This window comes from Plutella xylostella, chromosome 13 (genome assembly GCF_932276165.1).
Source record: "Plutella xylostella chromosome 13, ilPluXylo3.1, whole genome shotgun sequence".
Classification (NCBI taxonomy): Eukaryota; Metazoa; Arthropoda; class Insecta; order Lepidoptera; family Plutellidae; genus Plutella; species Plutella xylostella.
The window spans coordinates 228,229-251,277 of record NC_063993.1 but is presented as its reverse complement, the minus strand read 5'-3'; the positions used below and the strand labels follow the sequence as shown (position 1 = coordinate 251,277).

The window sequence follows — 23,049 nt, the reverse complement described above, 5'->3', positions numbered from 1 at the left end:
CGGCTTTCTTGCACTTCTGCCACTTTTGTACAGCTTTCACTTGGTACAGGGTGGGTTGAGCGAGGCTGTCAGTTACAGGCGGGCATTTCTGTGCTACAAAGGGCGATGACCGTTTTTATCTGTGTCCCGGGTGTACACTGGTATATTGACCACGGGGATGATCCTGGACTGGCTCACATCGCGCAGCCTCAAGAGCGAGCTCGACGGAGAACTTTTGTCACGTCTTAAATGCGCCCTGTACTAGCCCTTCTGCTACTGCTTGTATATTTACCACGGGGATGATCCTGGGCAGGCTGTCCTGGGCGCGGGTCTTGTTGAGCTGGTACTGCTTGTCCAGCACCTTCACCACCACGAACTCGGCCAGCGCCGCGAACACGAACATCATGCAGCCCGCCATCCACAGGTCCAGCGCCTGAGGGAGAAGAGATATGAGATAAATTATTTATTTCCTTAACACAATACATACACAGGTTAAACTTATGGATGCCACATATTACTGAGTATTGAGTATTGATTACATAGAAAGGTTAATACGATTAAGATTACATAAACACACGACATTAATATAAAAGACAGAGAGATGATAAGCAAAATGTGTATTGATCATGGTAGCAAAAGGGTTCTGGTTCAGCATAATCCTATGATTATTAATAAATAATCACAGCGCTGGTATTCTGCTAGGAACAGAACCGACTGATATAAAACTGGAGACATGGAGTTGTTAAACGTTGTTTGCGGCGCTATGGGATCGCGTTAACGTTTATAGACCTTACAAAATTGAACTAAAACAATTAGCTAAATATTTACGTATTTCCAAATCCACCAATTTCGCCATCTCTGATTCTATTCAAATTTTAATAAGATACCTTTAAGAATTATCATTAATATTGAACTTCGGAGACCCTTTGTTCGGCTAAACTTTAGTTAACTGTTTAATTAATTTTCATTTAAAACTTTTCTATTCCGATGTCAAAAATTTACATTTTAAAAGTTGAATGATTGAATGACAAAAGTTCTGTAGTAAAATATTATAGGGTGCAATTTTAGCAGTGATTATAATATTAGCCTCCTGTTTAATAATTATTGCTAAAGTTATACAGTATAGTAACCCAAAAGCAGGTCAATCAGCCTCTCATTCTAAAAACACTTTTTTAAAACGACTTAATTTTTTTTAAAACAAAAGTTGTTCAGAATAACTTCCGAAGACTATCTACCTACCCTTTTTTTACAATCCATAAAATGATTATACAAGGTGTTGCAAAAAGGGTAAACTAAGCCGAATCCTATTTCATTTTCAGGCTTAGATATACCATACAGGTTTTGGCTTAGTATACACTTTTTGCAACACCTGTATACTATACACTATACAATACCCAATAAAAAAGCGATAAACACAGCTACACCAACCTTGACATAGGCGACGGGTGGAATATCAGCCCGGAGTCCAGTGAACATGGTGACCAGCGTGAGCATGCAGGTCACCAGCAGCGTGACCCGGCCCGGGATCGCGTCCAGGTCCAGCCAGAAGCTGAACCACGACAGCATCACCTGCATTCATAGTCATTTATTCAGGAGGGCTAGTACGGGGCGCATTTTAGGGCGAGGCCCCATTAGTGAGTTGAGCTGCGTTGCCCCAAAGAAACGATCGTCCCAAAAATGTATGGCAGCGACGTCGCTGCGACGACGTAACGCACTAGTGGGGCCTCTCCCTAAGATGTGACAAGAGTTTTGCATCGCGCTCACTCACATCGCGCAGCAGCCTCAAGAGCGAGCGCGACGGAGAGCTTTTATCACGTCTTAATAGCGCCCCGTGCTGCAGGGACAGTTCAATAAATCATCATAGATAGAATTATTATTAACAATATAATACAGTAAATTAAAAAAATTAGGCATGTCACAATTCATATACAACAATTTCATATAAATAAACTAATACAGAAAACGTCAAAACATAATGAGTAGCATGGTGATGATTAATGGTCGATTTATAACCATACGCTTATATTAACATCTAGATAATCGTCTACTGAGTATAATGCATTTTTTCTTACTGGGCACAGATTTTGAGCAGTCTCGGAGTGTCTTTTTATTTGTATTAAGTAATTTAAAAACTAAGTTATAAAATAAAACATAATGACAAATTAAATACATACGAAAATTGATTGATTTGGTAATCAAACAATTTTTCTTGGCTGTAGTTTATTTGTTTAATAGTATTTTAATTAAAAAGACACACAAATATTGTTTACCTTTTGTGCCAAATAAGAATGAAAACAGTATAGTATGGATTCTTGCTCACCACGAGCGAGGAGGGCGCGAAGGTCTGGATGAGGTGGTGGCCGATCTGCCGCTCGAAGCGGAAGTACACCACCAGCCGCGAGTAGTTGCCTGTAACGTAAGCTGCTCGCTTTTAGTTCAGCAGACATGGTACTGGCAGGCTCTTGCTGCTGCGTAGCGGGTAAGGTCTCATTCTTTCATTCGAGATGCTGTGGTTTCAAATCCTGGTATATAGGTACCAATGTGGTGTTTGGCCTTTTTGATATGAAGTTTGTTTATTGGTACTTTTATATTGTTAATTAGGTACCTATAAATGAAGGTGCAGCAACTCCTGCAAAATATATAAATACAACATTTGGCGACGAGGATGGGATTACTGCACCTTTATTTATATTCGGTAATAGACAAGATAAAAATACCTATAAACAAACTTCATATCGAAAAGGCCAAACACCAACGAATTATTTTCAAGAAAAACATCATGAGGAAAGCTGAACAAGAAGAAGATTCTAGATTATTTTACTTTGTAAATGTAATTATTTCTTTGTTTAAACCATATTTTCTGCAATGTGGCAATACTATTTTTCTTTCTTTCTTTAGATAATCACATTAACAACAACAAAGTAACGCCACTGGATGCGATCTATAGCTTTCCGCTTCCAAAATCATAACCAGCCACCTTTCGCAAGTCGTCACAACCATCTAGCTAGCCGTACCCTTAGTGTAGGTATTTGTATTCACTCACAAACTACGAATTTAAATGTTAGTAACGCGCATACCGTCCTTATCGATCATGTATCCATTGGTCTCCTCGAGCCGAAGCGGCTCCCCGATGTGGTACTGCAGCAGCTTCAGCTCCGGGTTGATGGTCACGCCGGCCTCACTCCAGCGGAAACGCACCTTCTGGTTACTGTACGAGACTGGAAACAAATCATAATGTCAGTCAGAATGTTGGATTCTTACTAGAACCGGCGTGGGATTACGGTCTGATGATGATAATAACTTAACACATTGTTTTAAGTTAAGTGCCTACATGATTGCATGATCTGCTTTAAAGAGAATCAGTTTGAATAAAAAAAAAAACAAAAATATTTATTTAAACACCTTAAAAGAATTTAAATAACACATTAGCTTTGAACAATAATCAGACATTCTAAACGATAGCTTTAAAAAAAAAACATAAGTAATAGCTAAAGATATCCCCAAACTCATAAATAAAGTCCTATACAACTCTTATACTTTTTTCTCAGAATCACGGTAATCTCGAAAACGCATACCGAGGATAACGCTTATTGGAAATTTTCCTTTGATATCTTGTCTCTATTGATTTATCACAAGACTACCCAGTTACAAATGTATCAAAAAACCAGGCTTAGAGCTTGAATTTTCTTTTTAATAACTTCTGCTTATCTTTGCCTTTTTAAAAGAAGGTTAAAAAAGAAGCTAAATACTAACAGCTCTCAATGTAGATGGGACAGGACTGTATGTCCATGGGATAGAGTTGGAACTCCATCTGGCAGGCGATGATGGCGTGCATGCGGGCCGCGTACCGCACCGTCTGGTTTCTGTACAATGTGACCGAAGAAAATTTGTGCGTCAGCTCTGCAATTTCTGCAAATAAAAATACACTCTTTGTTAAAACAATAGAGAGGAATTACGATAAGCAAATTAAATTATAATTACTTGTGTTTTAGCATTTTCGTTACGGGTGGATAGAATTTGTGTTCTTGTGGTTAAATTAGTCATTTTAATGTTGAGTTCTTCAGGTATTGTATTTAGATAACAGTTTTAAGAATATAACATTAAAATTATGATATCGATCAATGGAAAAAAATTAGAAATCAATTTCCTATTATTAGTGAGAAGCATTTTTGGGAAAACTGTGTGTGCCAATTTGCTTATTGTTACATTTATCTACAACTGCGAAAAAATACAGCAATACCAAACATTCTGGCTGACTAGTGACTACTCAACCATGTGCGCAGATATCCTTGTCAACGGGAATGTCAGATAGAATTCAAACGCTACAATCAGCATCTCCTACACTCTCCGCATCAGCACGTTTCAAATAAGTATGTTGGCGTAGGTAGTCGTGTGCTTTGGCTAAAAAACAATACATGGAATATACATGTATATTCCATGTATTGTGATTCTAATTCTTCCAACGGTCTGGTGTTGCTCTACAATTTATATGTACGGATCAATACCAATAGAAAACATACATAAAATAAGGTTGTGTACTTACTACTTACATACCTACCTACTAATTTATGTATATGTATTGAGTATGTATATTTTTACTCCAGTTCACGTTGATTATTGATGTTAAGTTAAAGCTAAGTGTCTACATGTCCGCAACGGGCGCTCCGCGGTATTGCCGATCGAAAAGTGGACGCCAAAACCTTTAGGACTGTTAGCCCAACATAATATCAATTAAAATTATGTATTATTACATCATAAAGTCTTATAAGTTAGGTTAGGTAAGGTTAGTTTGCCCTAAAGTTTACATTTTGAAGTAGGTAGGAATAGAGACACTAAAATAAAATTATGTAACATATCAGTAGATTGTTATGTAAACTTGGCAGTGCATATTATGTGAATAAGCATGAGAATTCCAATATTTGTTTTACCCTTTTACTGTTCGTTGTATAGTGGTTGGTTTATTTAAAATAAACAAAAAATATTTAATAAATAAGATTTTTAATTAAAAACAGTGCAAGGTATAAAAAATGCCAAATAAAATGTTTTATCTTACCAAAACGGTCCAGTAAAGCTAATAAAATGAAAATAACTTCATCAGATTCAGTAATAACAAAACGTAAATATAACTAAATTCTTATTTTCTTTATAAAGTACTCATTAAAGCAGATAGTATTCAATATTGGACATTTTGATTAAAATTTCTAGGTAATTTTGCTACTAAAGCTAAAGAGTACAAAAAGCTATAAGTATTTATTAAGTAAAAATGCCTATTTCGGTAGAGCCATCTCATTTCGGAAGTTAATGGAACTTGATAGAAGTGTTTCAGGATCTACGAGAGTAATGAGGTTAATTAAATTACCAATAATAGTTCCTTCATATAGGTATATGGATAGGTAGTGTCTGTAACATAATTAATTAAAGAATCAAGAAATTAAATTTCTAACGTGTCTTATGTCCAATATCGTACAGCAAAGTTGTTATGAGAGCGAAAAAAAACCTTAGAAATCGTATCATTTAATTTTTCGATTTTCATTGTTGAGTTCGAGGCAAACAAAAGGTATAGGGTTTAATCGAATTATATGTCAGTTCCTTTCAGCTTAAAATACAGTTTAGAAAAAAAAGAATGGTTGACCTTCCATAGAGTGTAAACAATTATTATTTAAAAAGCAAGGATTGCGTTTTCATCTTTCATTTTGTTTCATCGTAGTGACCAATTAGTGGGGGTGATTTTAATGCATTTACACTAGTAGATGTGCTGAGGCAAATGAATATATTCTTGTTACCAGGAAAATGCGAGTAAACATCACAAATTATGTAGGTATTTTCATACGGAAGTAGCACAAGATTTATGCATGATTATTAAATACTCTTTAAAATAATTGAAGATAATAATTATCATTTCTTTATGAATCAAAAAAAGTTATTACCGATAACACAATGCAATTTTTACATGCTCAAAGTATTCCGGTGTGGTCCGGATATTGATTGTGCGTGAACCTTCATTAATATTTCACATGCTTATAGATTTATCGCCCGTTCAATGTAAACATTCCCCACTGTATCGATTTATTTACTGTAGATATAAATAACTTATTTATGTGTACGGAAACCAAAACAGATCTTATTTACTAACGTATATTGTAAACACCTATGTATGATACGTTTTAATAGTTTTTGTGTTGAATAATGATGTTTTAAATATTACTTTAGTAGCTTTTAAGTTAGTACTTAGACTAAAAAAGAGACACGAAATCTAACTTCAGCAACCACTAATAACACACTCTGCATGCCTCCGGGCAACTCTACTCAAAATAAACTAAATAAAGTGCCAAATATGAGTTGAGTCCAATTTCGAACGGTTATTTACTATCGCTAAACCTCTAGTTATTGCAAGTGTACATCGATCACCGAATCATACGAGAAAAACCATTGTTCTATAAGGGCCAAAAGTTTCATGATAGTTTTCGCTATAGGCACCACTTTGATGCGAAAAACGTAAAGTTTTATTGCTTTCGACAAACTAAAAACCTATTCTAGACGTAACTAGACCTATTATGTACTTGTACTTTGTATCATTATTACTTTTTAATATTTACACCTATTAAACATGGTATACTTTAATCATACTATAAAAAAAACTTACCAGTGACCTTAGAGTTTAGGAAATAAGGGTCAGGGTGCCATAGATTGTCGAAGAACTCTGGCGGCAGGGTGACGTGGTCGTCGCCCTCCTCGAAGATGTCTTCTGGAAGTTGTAGTCTCGTCTCTCTCCAAGTCTGTCTGATGAACATGTCTACTCTGTTGGTGAAAATACCGTGTTATTATTATAAAGATAAAAGTTGTGATTTTTGTTAATTTACAGCTTGGCACACCGCACCTTTAGTAGGTACAGTAACGACCTATCTCAAATTTTCACGGGATAAACAATCAGTTTTAAGTCGTCGGTCTAGTCCTAAACCCAGAAATGTTGAAAAGTTGAGAAATGTTGTGCACTAAAGCATCCATCAATTTAAAGTACTTATGATGCCTATTTAAAGATAAAGAGTATATTGAGCTTAAATTAATATGTAATACGATTACACGAAATATTCTAATAATAAGACTTTATACAACGATTTCATGAGAATTTTAAATATAAACACGCCAAATTCAAAGGTCTTGTATGTTTAAAATATTTAATTATAGTCTTATTAATCTTGCTAATTGCTTCCAAAATAGTATTCCAATTTAATATTATAATTATGTAAAGTACTTTCACAGGCAAAATTTGTCATATTCCAGTGGGCCGCCAAGCGAATATTTACAAAAAATGATTTATTGTTTGATACACATACGAACATCACTCATGCATAATATTTTCTATTTATAAATCACGTAATGCTCTCCAATCATCGTTAACTTATAACTATCGAATTATATTTGTTGTGCAGACAGACTTGGTTCCAGAGATTCATTGACAGAGGATTCTAAATGTTGATGTAAACACTCATTAACTGCAACTCTTCTAATTTTAAGTTACTTCTCATGTTTATCCAAATAACTCGTCTCCCTGAACCAGCATCGGTCTTGCAGCAGACATTATGGCCGCTACATTCTATCACCCTGACCGCATGGGGTCTGCGCAGTGACAACTTACCCAATAAAAAAAATAAAAATGTCACCTGAAGTCCATGTCTTCAACGTTAATAGAATTGACATCTACCACGTAAATACTAAATTCTACCATTACTGGTTGGCCTTTTCTAGCTGGAGGGCGCATTTCTGAAACGAAAATAGAGCAAACATTTTGTATTGCTTATGATATTATTACGACATCAAATAACTCAAGAATATCGTCATACTTTTATAATAAACTGCACTGATTATAATTTTACTACGGCCTACTACGACACTGTCTACGAGCTACGAATATTTTGCTACGTGGCTACGCCGTAGCCGTAGCAATTTTTTTTAATAGTGTGTGATAGTTTCATAATATACGCTTACCTTTTACATAACTTTCTGGTAACACTACTCTAGGCTTAAGTGTATGATTCCTTTTAGACACTACGTCATCGCACAACCTGTAAAGAAAAACAAACATTTATCTAATAAAGTAGTTACAAACGTAAAATCCAGACATTATACATATATAAGATCACTGCTGCAAGATACCACTGCCAAGGAAGCGTAGCGTGGGACGCCCTGCAGTCCAATTGTCATATAGTGGACTGATGATTATGATGATTATGCATTCGACACAGACGTAATGCGGACATTCAGCAAAATTACACCTTCGCTTTGTACCATTTCCCCGTATCAGATCTCTGTACCTTGGGCTCGTCATGTACCGATCACGTAATATTTGCAGTCCCAAAAAAATGGTACAACCATGTTCCCAGCATAACAACAACCAAGTTATCTAGACACACTGTAGCGAGTGAAAATATACAGTTTATAAATGAAGTTTTAAATTAAAAGTAAGCACTTATTTGTATAAAAAAGGAAATTGAAGCGCTGCACCAGACTTTAATAGAACCCGTTAGATGTTCTCTGAATCGATTAGAGTTCTAGTGAAGGAGACTCTTGTTAGAGCTAAAGATGATATTGTGGATTTTAAATATTGGCTTTAAATATTATGACGAAGGAAAGGAAATGGATCGTAAATATATTTGATCTGGTTTTTGAAGAGTTCTTAACTGGGTGCTTACTAGACTGGTTGATTATAATTTTTTGTGATACTTGATTTCTTTAACCTTAATGTTGACTTTAAGTGACTTTCAATAGCTTTAACTGTTTTCGACATAAAATATAACTTTTTTCTTTCTTTTGTGTCCGTTTATAGTAGGTATCTTACCTTATAAACGGACACAACCAGTCATTTCAACTCTACGTTGCCTCAGATTATACATATACCTAAGGTAAAACTCCCCATTTCTTTTATAGGCTAAAATATGGCAATCAATGCTCTTTAAATTGGCACATAAACAAACAAATGTGCCATTTCACAACGTTATCGAAAAGCAGGCCAAGGCAACGCAATCGTTATTATATGCTTGTCACGCCATCGCGATGCTATAAATAACCTCAAAATCGATTGTACAGTTATTCACTCTGATTAGCTAGAAAAAAATGCGCCGATTAAAAAGCAATATCTAAACTTAAAAAAGTATTTTCAAAACCTATTTCTTCCTATTCTATTCTGAGGGGGTGTACATGTCTGCATTTGGATCTTGAATAGGACAATTGCGCGTATTATCTATCTATGGTAACCGATTAACGATTGCTTAATTTTAGGAATAAACTTACGTAATCTAGAATTACTAACTAATTAACTGGTATAAAATGCTTATTTTAACCTACTACTCTCCTTTTTTACTCATAATAATTGTGTACTACCTATCTAAAAACTACCTTCTATAAACACAAACATTAATCACCCCCATCCCAGTTCCCCGACATTACACCCATTGGTAATAAATAGGTAATAAATTATTATATTAGCTTCGCTATCAGAGTTTCGACCTCTAGGTACACACCACGTAAACGTTCAAAATCCTTTATCACGAAAACTTTCGACTGCAATTTATCAAACTCCATGTCACTTCGCGTGCTCCGTGCAACCCGCAGTTAGGTGAAGCTTTTCATTAGCAAACAGCATTAGGTACCAGATTTAGGTTCAGACATTAATAAGTAGTGGAATTGCTCGTGAGGCGCGCGCGAGCTAGAAAGGTCACGAGTGCCGTTCTGAGGTATGACTATTTGAGCACCTTCTCACCTCTATGTGATGTATTTTTTACAAGAAATGATGGGATTGCTGTGTAGAGAGTATAGATCATATTCTTTATAAGTGTCTGATAAAATATAAGCCAGCCAAATGCGAGTCGGAGTCCCATACGATGGGTCCGTACTATTTGTAATCTACAGAGTGTTGCAAGCACGGTATAAGTAGTAAGGCGGAAACACACATCATGAATTACGTTACACTAAGAGATACAAGCGATCTCTACCAGGCAACCTTTGAGTGTATGAAAGACATGGAACCTCTCATCGGTGGCAGGCATTTTTGCGAAAACCCCTTGTCAGTGAAAATTGGCGAACCCCAAGGAATAAATTTTGGAAGGCGTACACGTATTGCATTTCAATACTTACTATTAACAAGTAAATATTATATATAATTATTACAGTATATAATTATTACATGGACAAACAATCTATATGTAAAAATTCAAACAACCAATCACTTTCATCCTGTCAAGTGATTTAATATTTATCAGAATGGTTAACGGCTTTAAATAATGAAAGATTGAATACTGTATGAACTACTTATATATAAAATGTACACGACATTTTCAGAATCCGTTTTAATGAAGTTAAAACACATTGTAATGAAGCGGTTAATATAATGATACTTACTTAATATATTTTTATTAACCGAGCGGATACAGGTTTTGGTTAAAGCATGAATAAGTAATTAATTGGCTCGTTTGAAATTTACCGCAATAATTAAAAGTAATTAATAGTTTGATCCACCTCTGTCTGGCCAATTTTTGCTGTTGTTAATGAAGCAGTAGTAATTAATGAAGTAGTAGTTAATTTTATTAATATTTTTAGGTTACCAACCTACCTATAGTTAAGCGGCAATTGGTAATGGCGGCTAACGTATAAAGATAAAGATAAAATACTCTTTATTGCACACAAACAGAAACAGTTTCACAAACATAGAAAATAAAATAAATAGTACAATCGGTGGCCTTATTACTAAAAGTAATCTCTTCCAGACAACCACATGTATAATGTAAAATAGGTAACCACTAAATGAAAAGTGGAATCATATTTTATGGCAGATTACACTGAGACCTAGACATTATATAAATTGTTATTAATAATTATATTTCTCTTTCATTTACCAGTAAAAGGCGGCTTATATCCCATCGCCCCAGTAAAAGAAAGTAAGACCTTATTATGTATGTTGTTCCATAATCTGCTGCTATTTGATAAAGAAATGTTTTTTTTGCTTTTGCTCAATACAACTAAATCTGAATCATTTCACGCACCTGCAATTTTAGCGGATGGAGGCCGCTATCGTTAAGAACCATGGTCCTTTATTATACTAAAGCAATACCTACTAGTTAACTTTTAAAAATACCTCTCTCAATTCTTTATTGAACATAAAAAAATAACAGCTACTTAAATTACATCATTATGATTAAAATAATAATCCATATTGATTTCATTCATTGGCTTAAGGGATTCACCGGTACAACGTCGTAAGAACAAAACAAACAATAACCGTGAAAAGAAGCGTTTCATAATAATTATGCCATTTCGTGATAATTAATAATATGCTATATATTTAGTAGAAGTCGACGTCCTCTCCAAACAATAGGTACAAACATAAACTTTACTTTGAGCACTTTTCATTTTTTACATCCATAAAATTTTCGTTTTCATAAAGGTATTTTGTAAGTCTCTTTGATAGTGAGAAAACTCTCTACTTGTATTTTACGTAACCCCTCATCCACCGCAGTGTGCCGGCTCGAGCTGCGCCGAGGCCAGGAGTCAGGGCCATGAACCACCTTCACATAATCGAACCACATTACCCAATATTTGATAATACTTATGATTATGAGTTTGTGACAAATGGTGGAACTTGGCATTTACATGTACTCGTATGTACAGTAAGATTTTGTTAGAACTTACGCCGAGATACAAATATCTGTGTTTGTTTCTCATTATGATGATATTTTTTAACACTAATAATATTACACTTGTCCCTAATTTTCAAGGCACTTTGTACCTAATATAAAAGTCTTGAAATTTGCTGAGTAATTAACAAAACCGGAGGAACGTTATCTTTCAAAAACAGCCAGCAGAAGATCCTGAATGATATAAAACTTTACGAGACAGTCTAGACTCGTTTAGAAATAAAACGAAGCGCGAATCACGAAATTACGATAGTCTTTACATAAATTATCCCTAAAAAGGCCGAGCCCAACAGCTGTAAAAATGTTATCAGTTAGGTCACCTAGGCTGCGGCTAATCTAGCCTTGAGGCTAGTGTTAGACCGGAAGGTATCAGTTCTGGCAACCCTGAAGCCATTAATCAGTGAAAGGTCAAGTCTGCAGTTAAGATTACCCCCTCGCCACACAAGTCTAGGTCGAGGCGTTTGTTTATCAAGAAACACACTTCTTCCATCCATCGATGAATACAAATTTTCTAGTTTAATTAATTAATTACCTAGTAGGAAGTAGGATACAACTGAGTGTTATTCATACATAATGAGTTTTTACCTTTGTAAGTACCCACCGACAAATTTATTATGCATACGCCATATCTGATTTCGATGCCATCAAATATCAATTAAAAAGCTGTCAAAAACAATTTTTATAAAAAAATGCCTTCTACTTTATTTTGGTGCGGAAATTTCACTGCCCTAAATTTAATGTTTTTAAAGATCCATGGGCCTGAACAGGAAACATCCCTTGGTTGTGGTCGGTGAGTGGACTCTTGTTGTTTAAACAAAATGTCGACCCTAACAGAATGCAAACCTGGGAAGTCTCAACGGTGATATAGCTGTTCAATAACCATAATTTCTTTGAAACAATATTCATCTTGCTTTTTCAAATTTCAAACCAAAGATTACTGACATCGAGATTTTAACAGCAGGCATAGTGCATGTGAAACCTTCAAAGGCCTTAATTTCATGCACGGTTTGTTCCGGTCCACCCGCGATAAACGTAGGGAGGCATTTATGCATTCAAGGTCACCGTACTACAAGGCGAGTCAGTCGGACGGGCACAAACCCACAACACCAGGGTTTGATCTATAAAACTATCTGAAATGTGCCCGTGTGCCGAGATTTACAGCTAGAAGTGGGTGTCTAGCGAGTCACATCAGCTGACTTCGGGAATTACAGTCGCGAGCATATACACTGACGAGGTGACGAACAATGAAAAAGTTCAACTTACAAAATGACAACACCAAATGACCCAATTTCTTTTAAACATTTAAATTTCCAGGTATTGTGTGCATCATTTAGAATGCATAAAATATTCGCTTTTTTATTGGAAATATTTACGTACACTTTAGTATTTCAATCGGCGTCATTATGCTAGCCTTTTCTGTTTAGGAGAATTTTGTGCTTTTGTCACTAGAACTTTTTCAGTGATCCTGAGTATATTAATATGTATGTTGACCAAACGCAAAGCATAAAAATTCTTAAAGTCTCCAAACTCCGTAACACCTTCTTGCAATTCCGAGCATATTCCTCGTACAAAGTAAAGCGTTCTCGCATTCTCGACGCGCGAGAGCGTGCATAATACTCGACACTCAATTTACTTTGTAAGTCTCGAGTGGCAAACTTTATCTGCAGTTCACTGTTTAGTGGATGAAAGTATATTTTTCCATTAAGTTCCTAAAATTTGCTTTGTGTTGCTAAACTATACGAAAGGTTAGGTTGTCGTTTTCGACTCTCGCTATAGAGGAAGTCTGACTAACTGCCAGTTTCTATCTATCCATAACTGGTAGTTACTTTCATACGATTTTGACATAATCAAAAGTAACAATCTGTCAAAATCGTATGAAAGTAACTACCAGTTATAGATAGATAGAGTTATAGAAACTGGCAGTATATGTATACTGTTACAAAGAGTTGTCCGGTTCCCGAAACGCCATTATTTATCATAGTCTAAGTAGGTAATTTGTGAAATACTTATAAATATGCCGATTCTGAATATTTTTATATCTTTTTTAACCGACTTCGAAAAAGGAGGAGGTTCTCAATTCGTCTGTATGTTGAAATTGATATAATAATAATATGATTAGAAAATTAATATGTTTACTTATATTACGCTAACTTACCATATAAAGAAAATGAGTGTGGTCTGCCAGGAATAAGGTAGCATCATCATCGGGGCGGCCGGGGCGGGGCGGGGGCGCGGGGGCGGCCGCGGCGGGCATCACCACCGAGTTACGCCATCTGTCAATACAAAAAATATAATAAAAAAATACTCATGATGTCACTGTATAGATAAAGAATAAATGTATTACCTACTATTTAATCATAAAAAAAACTTTGATGAATGGGTATTTAAATCAAAACTTGACACATTTATGAGGCGTTTCACAGCCGACTGACTGAACGTAGAGTAACTTAAAATACAGGTTGTTGTTGTTACAGAAACTTCAAACATCACCAGCTCAGCATGTGCGGTAGGCACTAAAGCACACCTAATAACAGCTAAACAGATTTTTAGCTATCCGTTGAAAGGTAATTTCGATCACAAGGTAAGGTTTATACGTGTGGAGTTTGGAACTCAAGAGGAAGGAAGTGTCTATGGTGATCGAAGGGAATGACAGTGAGTGAAAAAAGAATATTGAAAGACAACGAAAGACGTGTACTTATTTGGAATTATTTTATAAAAAATGAAATAAAAGCCAATAAAATCTTAAAGCCAGTCTTTTCAATACCATATACGTAATTTAAAACATAATAAAATGAGAACTTAGATATATTATATTTTGAAATTTGTGATGTGAGTAAGTAAATAAACAAGTATAAGTAAAGATATTATGATAGTCACGCATCTTAAATCCACTGCCACTGGAACCAAACTACAGCTATTGTGCTTGAATTCTGAAGAACCTATTGTTGTATGCAGTGGGATTGGGCTCAATTCAGACTCCAACTGCATTGACAAAGACTACGATTTTACGCTAGTAAAGACCTGTAGTTTCTTACTAGCATTTATTTAAAACGAACACGCTCATTCAGAAGAGAATGAACATTTTTCTATGAAAGTTTTACCCCAGCTGCTGAAGTGCATGGTATATTTGTATATTTAAAACTTTACATTTAACTCTAGAAGTTCCTGTAAACTTTTAAGTGGCATTTATAGTTACGATCCAACCGTATACATCTTGGGTACGAAATGCTGCAATCTCCTTTTAACTTCGAAAACTTGTGCAATAAACCGCGCATCGTAAAATAACCTTCACTTTCAGCTACTATCATTTGCCCACATTTTGCTATTCCATGCATCCTTCATGCATATCATGGAGATACAACCTAGGTCATGAATAATTAGCAACTTATTACAATCCGCAACTCTCATTTACACGGAAAATTAAAGCGGCACGTGTCGCAATTAAAATTGTGTGAAGCAGATTGTGGCTAGATTGGTTTTCCCGACGGAACGGCATAACAAATTCACTTCGTCTTAAACAGTGTGTAGACGTCTATTAATCTTGTGTTATGTCGTGGCTTGCGGCTCCAGCGACGTCGAGTAGTCGCACTGAGGATGAGCCAATATTAGCTGCTTCCTTCTGAGAATATTGCATAATCTAAGGTCAAACGGACAGTCCCGAGTGGAATTGTAGGAAACAAATCGAGGTATCTGCTCTTGCCGCCGTTTTACTCGAATTCGAAGATATAAGGCAACACTTTATCCAGACACTGTGAAATAGGATACACGTATTGAAAATATTATCGGTTTTATATATCTGCGTCATGCATTTATTTCCTTAAATTTATATTCAATTAATAGCCCGATTCAAAGTAAAAATTAAATTGGTTGTAAAAGGATCTGCTAAAAGAAACATATAAATTTCAGAAAGAATAAATACTTTCTTGGTAGATACCAACTAGAACATTTTTAATTTAATTTTAACTAATTATTTGGGTCGGGTTCATTGCCCTGCCTGATGCTATCTCTATTAGATAAGGAAACAACTAACTACTCACTGTATTAAATCGTGTAGGGACGATGCGATAAAACTTTTTGTATACATGCGAATCTGACTCTGTTTTTGTCGGTACTCATTTGCACTAATGAATGAAGTAAATTAGTTAGCATTGTTTTGTTTTCTTAGTCAGGAGTCAGGACTTTCACTTTATCCTCTTATCCCTCGAACTCTCCTGGAATACCTAATTATCCCAAATACACAATAGGTTTACAATTAGGTCATGTAGAGCTGTAAGACTTTAAGCGATTTTCTTTTTGTTTCTTTTTTAATTATCGCAAAAACCTGAATACTAAAAATATGTTTATTTAGCCCGACATTTTATTATTCAAATGGTTTATTATCTGATCCGACAGCCTGCCGTAAATGTATGAAATTTCTATTTATTTATTCTGAATACTGTCCATAGGGTGTTTAAAAGCGTACGGTGAGCCGAAAGAGTGACTCACGAGTCACGATGTCATTCCGAATATTTTGTCCTGTACGTGCGAGTCACCTCCTTTTGGCTTGCTAATTTCGAAACATTACAAAGTTGCTCTTCTAAATGTATAGGGGTATGTAAAGTACTTACAGAATTACTCATAGTAATACACAATATGACTGCGTACATTTTTCAAACACCTAGGTATCTACGTCGGGTTGCCGCAATAACACACCTTGGGAGGAAAAGTAGTGAGGACAAATACTGCGAATGCGACCTAAATGTCCTATTTAACCGGTGCCTGGTGAAGTCTCGGCCCTGGCAATTGCAGGCAATTAAATTATTCATAACTTCATCGATTCCATCAATCGATACCCGACAGCAGCTTGCCGTGCCGCTCAAGATGAAACTTTAAAATTATGCAGTTAAAGGTTATTTGGCATTGTTTATGTTTATTTTTTTAAGCTTAGAAATACGTCTTTTGCCGTGATGGCGTTTTCATAAAAGCTATTTTGTTTGTTTAGTAAGTATAAGAACAGTGAGTATAATAATATTCACTATTCATAACTTTAAATAAGTACCTACTCAACAAAAAATATTTTTAATGAGCATAAGTTTTGAATGAGTATAGTGATATGTAGGTTTTTGACCTTAGCGTGCTTGTTAATTAATCGTGTAATACCTACTCATATTGGGTTAGAACACGGAACTATACTTATTCAAAATGGTTGTAGTAAATGAAACAAAGATATTATAACTAGCCATAAGTCTGGCTCGCGCAGAAATGTGAATACTTTTTTAGGCAAACATAAAAAGTCCGCAAATAAGATGTTGGCAATAAAGTTTAAAACGTGAGTTTTAAACTTTATTGCCAACATCTCCGTGGAAGGCAATCGGGTTCGGAGGCAAATGTAGGTACTCATCTATTATACAAAAAATAGTAAAAAAATCTTTTTCTCGCCAGCTGTGCCCCCTATTAATAGGGATACATAAATCTGCCACACCGGGCGGAGACAAACGATAAATTCAAATGCGAAAAATCTCTGTCCCTACTCTGAGATTGCGTAAACGATCGAATGGGCTATCGTACCACCGAACATTAACAATCAACTCTTATCTGTCAAATCTGACAGATGTTTGACAGCAAGGATTTAGCTGGTATTACGTTTCAAATTTCAAAGTCCAAAAGTTAGGTTAGACCTGTTTTTGTATGTTCTTCTTGTCTTAATATTAAGTAGGTATTAAAATTGTAAACTTTCGATAAAACCGTTAAAAATCTATGTATGTAATAAGCGGTTTATTTGAACCGAAACGTGAACACTCTTAATAATTATACAATGTGTTGTTTTTCGAACCCGACAAACTTTAAGGGTGTATTCTACGAGTGATTTCATCGAGAAAACACCCCCATATGTGGGGTCAAATCTCAATATTCTAGAAATGGCGGCCATTTTAAAGTTTTAGATCCTTAGTTTTCATAAAAAATCATATCTCGAGATTCAAATGACTTACGGACATGAAATAAAATGCTTTTATCCGCAAAAAGTCATCTCTATCGAATAAAAATATGCAAAACTGCTAAAAAGTTACATAAAATAAGTTACAAGAACCTAATATAGTTTTTTGACAAAAAAAGCAAAAATTTACATTTAGAAAGAAAGAATAACATTTGAATAACATTGAAAATAGCCCCCTTTGATGGTATTTTTATGTATTCTTTTAAAAGTATTTGAGTTAAGCTAAACAATGATGCCAAAAAGGGTATCTGTACGTCCAGGCAATCAAGAATTATTTAAATTTAAACACATTGTATACCACATGGGATCAATAATATACGATCAAGATGAAACTCAAATCAAACAATTATCTAATTGGTTTATCAGAATCTTAAGCCACACATCTCATATTGGTATCGTCAGAGTAAGGCCCGCGTATCAACGGCCGTTGATCTTATAAGTTTGCAGACGGTAAGTAGTTTCAAAATTCCATTCTTCGTTTTCTCTTTTAATACTATTGGTAACAAGTTTGGAATGTGTAAAACTACAAAATCTCTTAAATTAACATTGGCATATCTCTGATATAACTACAAGATGTAGTATGTATGTAGTTTAAACCTGATTAAACATAGCAAAAATCATTTTTTAAGCTCTACATCATAGTAAAACTATGACTTACTTTATGCTTATGATTTTTTTTCTGTAAATCTAATAATAATTATGTTATATTGCGCGGCTACATAAATAAGCTGTTAACTATAATAAATGATTTAAATTACATAAAGTCCAATATTTCCTCTATAATATTTCTATTTCAGGAAATGAGACTGTCTGACTGGGCACCAGGCGTTGTGCCGTGCCTCATTGTGTGGCGTGCTAATGGACTGTCGGGACGTGAGCGGTTACAGTCTTCACCTAGTATCAGTCTGTGACATTGAATTTGTAAAATTTGGCGGCCTTCTACTCAACACTAATAAGATAATAAGTGGACTACTTAGAACAATTCTTGCACAACGCTCCACTACGGTGCTATTAGGTAATCATCGTAATATCCTGATCCTTCCTGTGCTTCACCCATCATCACCTGGGACGTTGCTTGACTGAATACCAAGTTTCGGAGCTATGCCGCGCTATCCAAATACAAAACCAAAATAAGTACTAAGTGGTTTGACTTAGTACTTATAATGGTCTCGCAATGCCAATAATATGCTATCAGATCATATTTTATTATATAATAAGTACATAAATAACACATACATAATAAAACTTATTGTAATTTTTGGCTTATCGGTGTTGTCAGTTTTTATCAACTTTGTTCCTACTTTTTTTTGGTTGTTTCCACTGGTGGTATGATTTTAATAACTTGGTTATCCACATCAGTCCCATGAGTGAAATAATAACAATCATCAGCACATAATCAACTGCTGAACAATCTAGGGTTTAATTAATTATTATACTTTTCTAAGCAGATTAATCATAATGAGTTCATTAAAAAGGGAAATATCAATAAACGGAAAACTAGAAGATCTTAATCCATTTCCAGACTTTAATAAATCTCAACTTTACCGACGAGTTATTACAAGCTTAGATTTTTTAATTGGCTTTACCTTTGAAGATGGTTTCGGAGCAGTAGTCTGTGTCAGTCGTTTTCAATAAAAATTGATTGCGTATTCTATTGATTTTTGGCTCAGTGTCGGGTTCCTATCTCGAGGATCGCGTCTCTGCTCGCCCCTGGGAACTCATTTAAGAACCAGCCAAGTCCGAATCAGATGAAAATATGTTAAACCAGATTTAAATACATAAGTATTTTTATTCTAATTTATCTCAGTATCGTTATAATAATTATTAAACCCAAAAGTCAAAGAGAAATATCAAATACTTTAAATGCCCCCAGTATCTATATTAGAAGTTTCTAAGGTTACTTATGTAAATTCGATTGCCATTTCATCGATTTCATTTATGTTTTCAGCTTTGAGTAACAGTTGAAACCTCAGTTTGTTTTCAGGTATTAAGTTTTTAAATACTTTTATCGTTCTAGTAGTAACTTATTCTTAAGTACTATTGTTATAAATATTTAGATATTAAAGGAATAAAATTGGTTGCTTCTGAATCGGCTACAACTATTAAATGAATGCGAAGTTGTTTGCTTTAACTTATTATTAACTTGAATTCAATTAAGTTTCTTGAAAGCTTCTATTGATAACTTTCACATTTACTGAACGCTATTAACTACATATTTGTTCAATAAAAAATAAACTGTACCTATTTGTATCGACTTTATACTTGGTACGTAGTAGCAAACGGTTTTAAAGTGCTAATTCAAGACCAATACACGACCGAATGGTGTAGTGGTTAGTGACCGTGGGGGTTCGATTCCCAGCCGGGCCAGATATTTGTTTGAAAGACATATAATATATTTTGAACTCGGGTCTTGGGTGTTAATATATCTCCGTATAGGCTCTACCTACACACTCACACTTTTTGAAACAGCCTGTATAATAGAATACCTATCCATATTCATAGCTACTGTTACAAATACAGAGACCGGTACATTATTTACAGTGCAATTACTATAATAATATTTGATTCCTACCGTCAACAATGTTAAAGTAAACGGGAAACAAGCTGGGACATCACAAAATAAACGATGTAAGCAGTGACCACTAGAGTCTGACAAGACAATGCTAACGGGTAGAAGATGAGAGATTATTTCCTTCTTTAACTACTGCTAGCTTGTAATTCATAATCAAAAGAGTAAGAAGAGGTACAAGTGTCAAATTCTATACAATTTGAATCCAAAAATCGTTGTCAAAACAAGTTCGCATGGGCGATGTGTCAGAAGAAGGTCAGTACAGAAATTACAAAGAATAATTGAGTGTCTGTTTTTTTATACATAGTAGTAGTTAGTCTCATATGAATGCGACTGAAAATGCAAACTATGAAAGTAAAACCATTTTTAATAAAGGTTGCTGAATCAAGGGACTTATTTCAAAAACTTTTACTTACTTGGTTATGACTTGACCATGAATACATGGAAATTCATTCCTCGGATACCTTTTAGGTAAGTAAAGTTTTAAACTATTGATTCTACATAGCCACGTGATTGAGACAGTGAACACATGTTTGACCTTTGCAGGATTGTTTATAATTACTAATTTTCTGTTCCTAAATGTTTTTAGAATCATTAGGTTCATACAATAATTAACAATAAGCAGTGTGAGGCACATTTACTACATTGTACTATACACCGTATAACCTTTGTAATTATTATAACTATTAGTCAATAAAAAATACTGTACAAAAAGTTTGTGCATACAACAAGCCTTACCAAGTTCGGAATGTCGAGCACGCCAAACCTTCCATTGCAGCTGCAAGTCCGAACGTCCAACAGTTTCAAAAAACGAACACAGATATCATAGACAGTGGTTTTGTCTATGACAGATATCAATCACTTCACAACCGGCCAGTGTGCGCGCGTTCCTATTTTTTTTTGTTTTCTTTTTCGACGGAGGCAAAGGTCTTGACGCGGTATGGTCGGGCCTCGCGGTAGTTTTAACTGAAAAGTCGTTACAGTCGGGTTGCGTGCCTGGCCACGATGTTAGACACCCACCGCCCGCTTACCCAGTTGTTGCCAACCATTTGATTGAGCGTTATTGAATAAAAACGTATTAACACTCACTCCTACTTTTCGTTATTGCACTGCCTTTTCTCTTGCTCTACACTTCGTGTACTGGTTTTCCTGATATTGGATTTAAATGCTTAAGTTTATTTTTATCTTCTGTGCTAATTTGATAGACATGCTTCATGCATACAGTAGGTACAAGAAAATGTCTTACAGTGTAACGTATAAAGTGTTTGCTGATAAAATTGGCTTAAGCTAACTAGAGGATTACATTCAAAACATCCGGTAGCAAATAATGATGTTATTGAATAAAATTATTCTCTATATTAACAGAGGTAGCTAGTTCGATTCTCGACTGGAGCAGCGAACCCAAAATATTTAAATAAATATGTGGGTACATCGTTGACAACATTTACATTTGTCTCTAAAGAAGGAAATATCCCGGTCCTCATTAAATTGGGACTAACAACTCGGCACAAAGTAGCCCCGAAAATGAATAATAAATTAAAACTTTTTCTCTGTTTTCTGGGATTCATTCGGTGGTTAGCGTCACGACACCGACGAGAAGTCCTTAGACGTTAATAGATGTAGTAGTATTAGAGTAGTGACGTCGCAACACGGCGTCTCCTGCAACCGCATGTTGTCGGCTGCCAATTGTTTGTTACCTTTACTCGTGAATACTTCATTCCTCTGCACCTCTACTAATTCAGTGAAACCGCTAAATAGGTGCCTATTTGTCTTGCGTAAGTAAACACAAATAGTTGGTCCAACAGTGTACCAACCTAAGTAGCAGCTTTGAAGTGAACTAATTTCTAAGTTGAGATGGTGGCTGTGCGGCTCTTCTCTTCATTAGCTCGTCGGTAATTAGAACCAGTTCTTACTCCAACTCTCCAGTAGGAAAAAGACACGTGGCCAACAAAGTTTGTATGTGGAAGCAAAGTTTTTTGTCAATACCTACGTAAATATTTCAATGACGTACCCATTTTTTTTATTTGTGTGTTTATTGGTTTTAGGGAAACATACAGTATAATAATACAATAAATTTAAGTTGTTAATTAATAGATATACCAGTAAAGTTTCCACTATTAGATATAGCAAATCCACAACACGACCGTATCGTTTTCACAAGTTTCACAACCGTTTGTCAAAAAACATTACCCTCCTCCTTCGGCAGTCGGGTAAAAATACGCACACCGTTGTTTCATTACATACGTAGCCTAAATTATAAATTATGTGATTTAAGTTAATCCAGGGGTAGAATTTAAATTAAAAACTCAACACTGGCAAAGCTAGTATATTAAATAGTTTATTAATTGCTTTTTGTTTAATAAGTAAGGTACGGGCATGTACAGCTTACAGCATATGTATGTAATAAAGGGGCGTATAAAGGTTCCACTTAAGAGAGCTTCCTCACTTGTGTCGAGGGTACCTATTAATTGGAATACTAAACTTCATCAGTGTAAAATTTAATATGTCTATATTTAGTGTGCTATAATTCCCTTGAAAGTTATCCTCATTAACCTTCTGAATGCTTCATCAATAGTCGGTAAATAAATTATAAAGTTAAGCTCTTATGAAAATAATTTGTAAGTACCTAGTAAGTAAATATACTGAAACGGAAATTTATTATGATAAGTTTTTTTTTTAAGTTATCCATAAAATATTATGCTAATGATTATGAGTAACCATTTTAAGGCTTTTAGATTGGTTACTCTCAACATGTCACACTGCTACAAACCCCGCTGAATACAGGCCACCATTGGCCGCGCCTCTGAAATTACCGCTTAAAAAATCATCGGCGCATAAAA

At 35.1% G+C, this 23,049-nt stretch overlaps 1 protein-coding gene across 6 annotated transcripts in view; it reads right to left on the bottom strand.

The window, feature by feature from the left end:
- Positions 1-21,341, bottom strand: part of LOC105382753 (glycine receptor subunit alpha-4) — a 28,077-nt gene extending 6,736 nt beyond the window's left edge. The window contains exons 1-11 of one of the 6 annotated variants that reach the window (XM_048625109.1): positions 20,948-21,341; positions 13,822-13,939; positions 7,966-8,042; positions 7,616-7,740; positions 6,623-6,777; positions 5,033-5,050; positions 3,733-3,888; positions 3,057-3,197; positions 2,300-2,400; positions 1,408-1,548; positions 272-412 (exon numbers count right to left, since the gene is read on the bottom strand). In XM_048625109.1, coding sequence (XP_048481066.1) covers positions 272-412; positions 1,408-1,548; positions 2,300-2,400; positions 3,057-3,197; positions 3,733-3,888; positions 5,033-5,050; positions 6,623-6,777; positions 7,616-7,677 — 915 coding nt within the window. In that variant the 5' untranslated portion in view covers positions 7,678-7,740; positions 7,966-8,042; positions 13,822-13,939; positions 20,948-21,341. The remainder of the gene's footprint in view (positions 1-271; positions 413-1,407; positions 1,549-2,299; positions 2,401-3,056; positions 3,198-3,732; positions 3,889-5,032; positions 5,051-6,622; positions 6,778-7,615; positions 7,741-7,965; positions 8,043-13,821; positions 13,940-20,947) is intronic. The other 5 variants (XM_048625104.1, XM_048625105.1, XM_048625107.1 and 2 more) reach the window with 5 other exon arrangements.
- Positions 21,342-23,049: the final 1,708 nt, after the last annotated feature.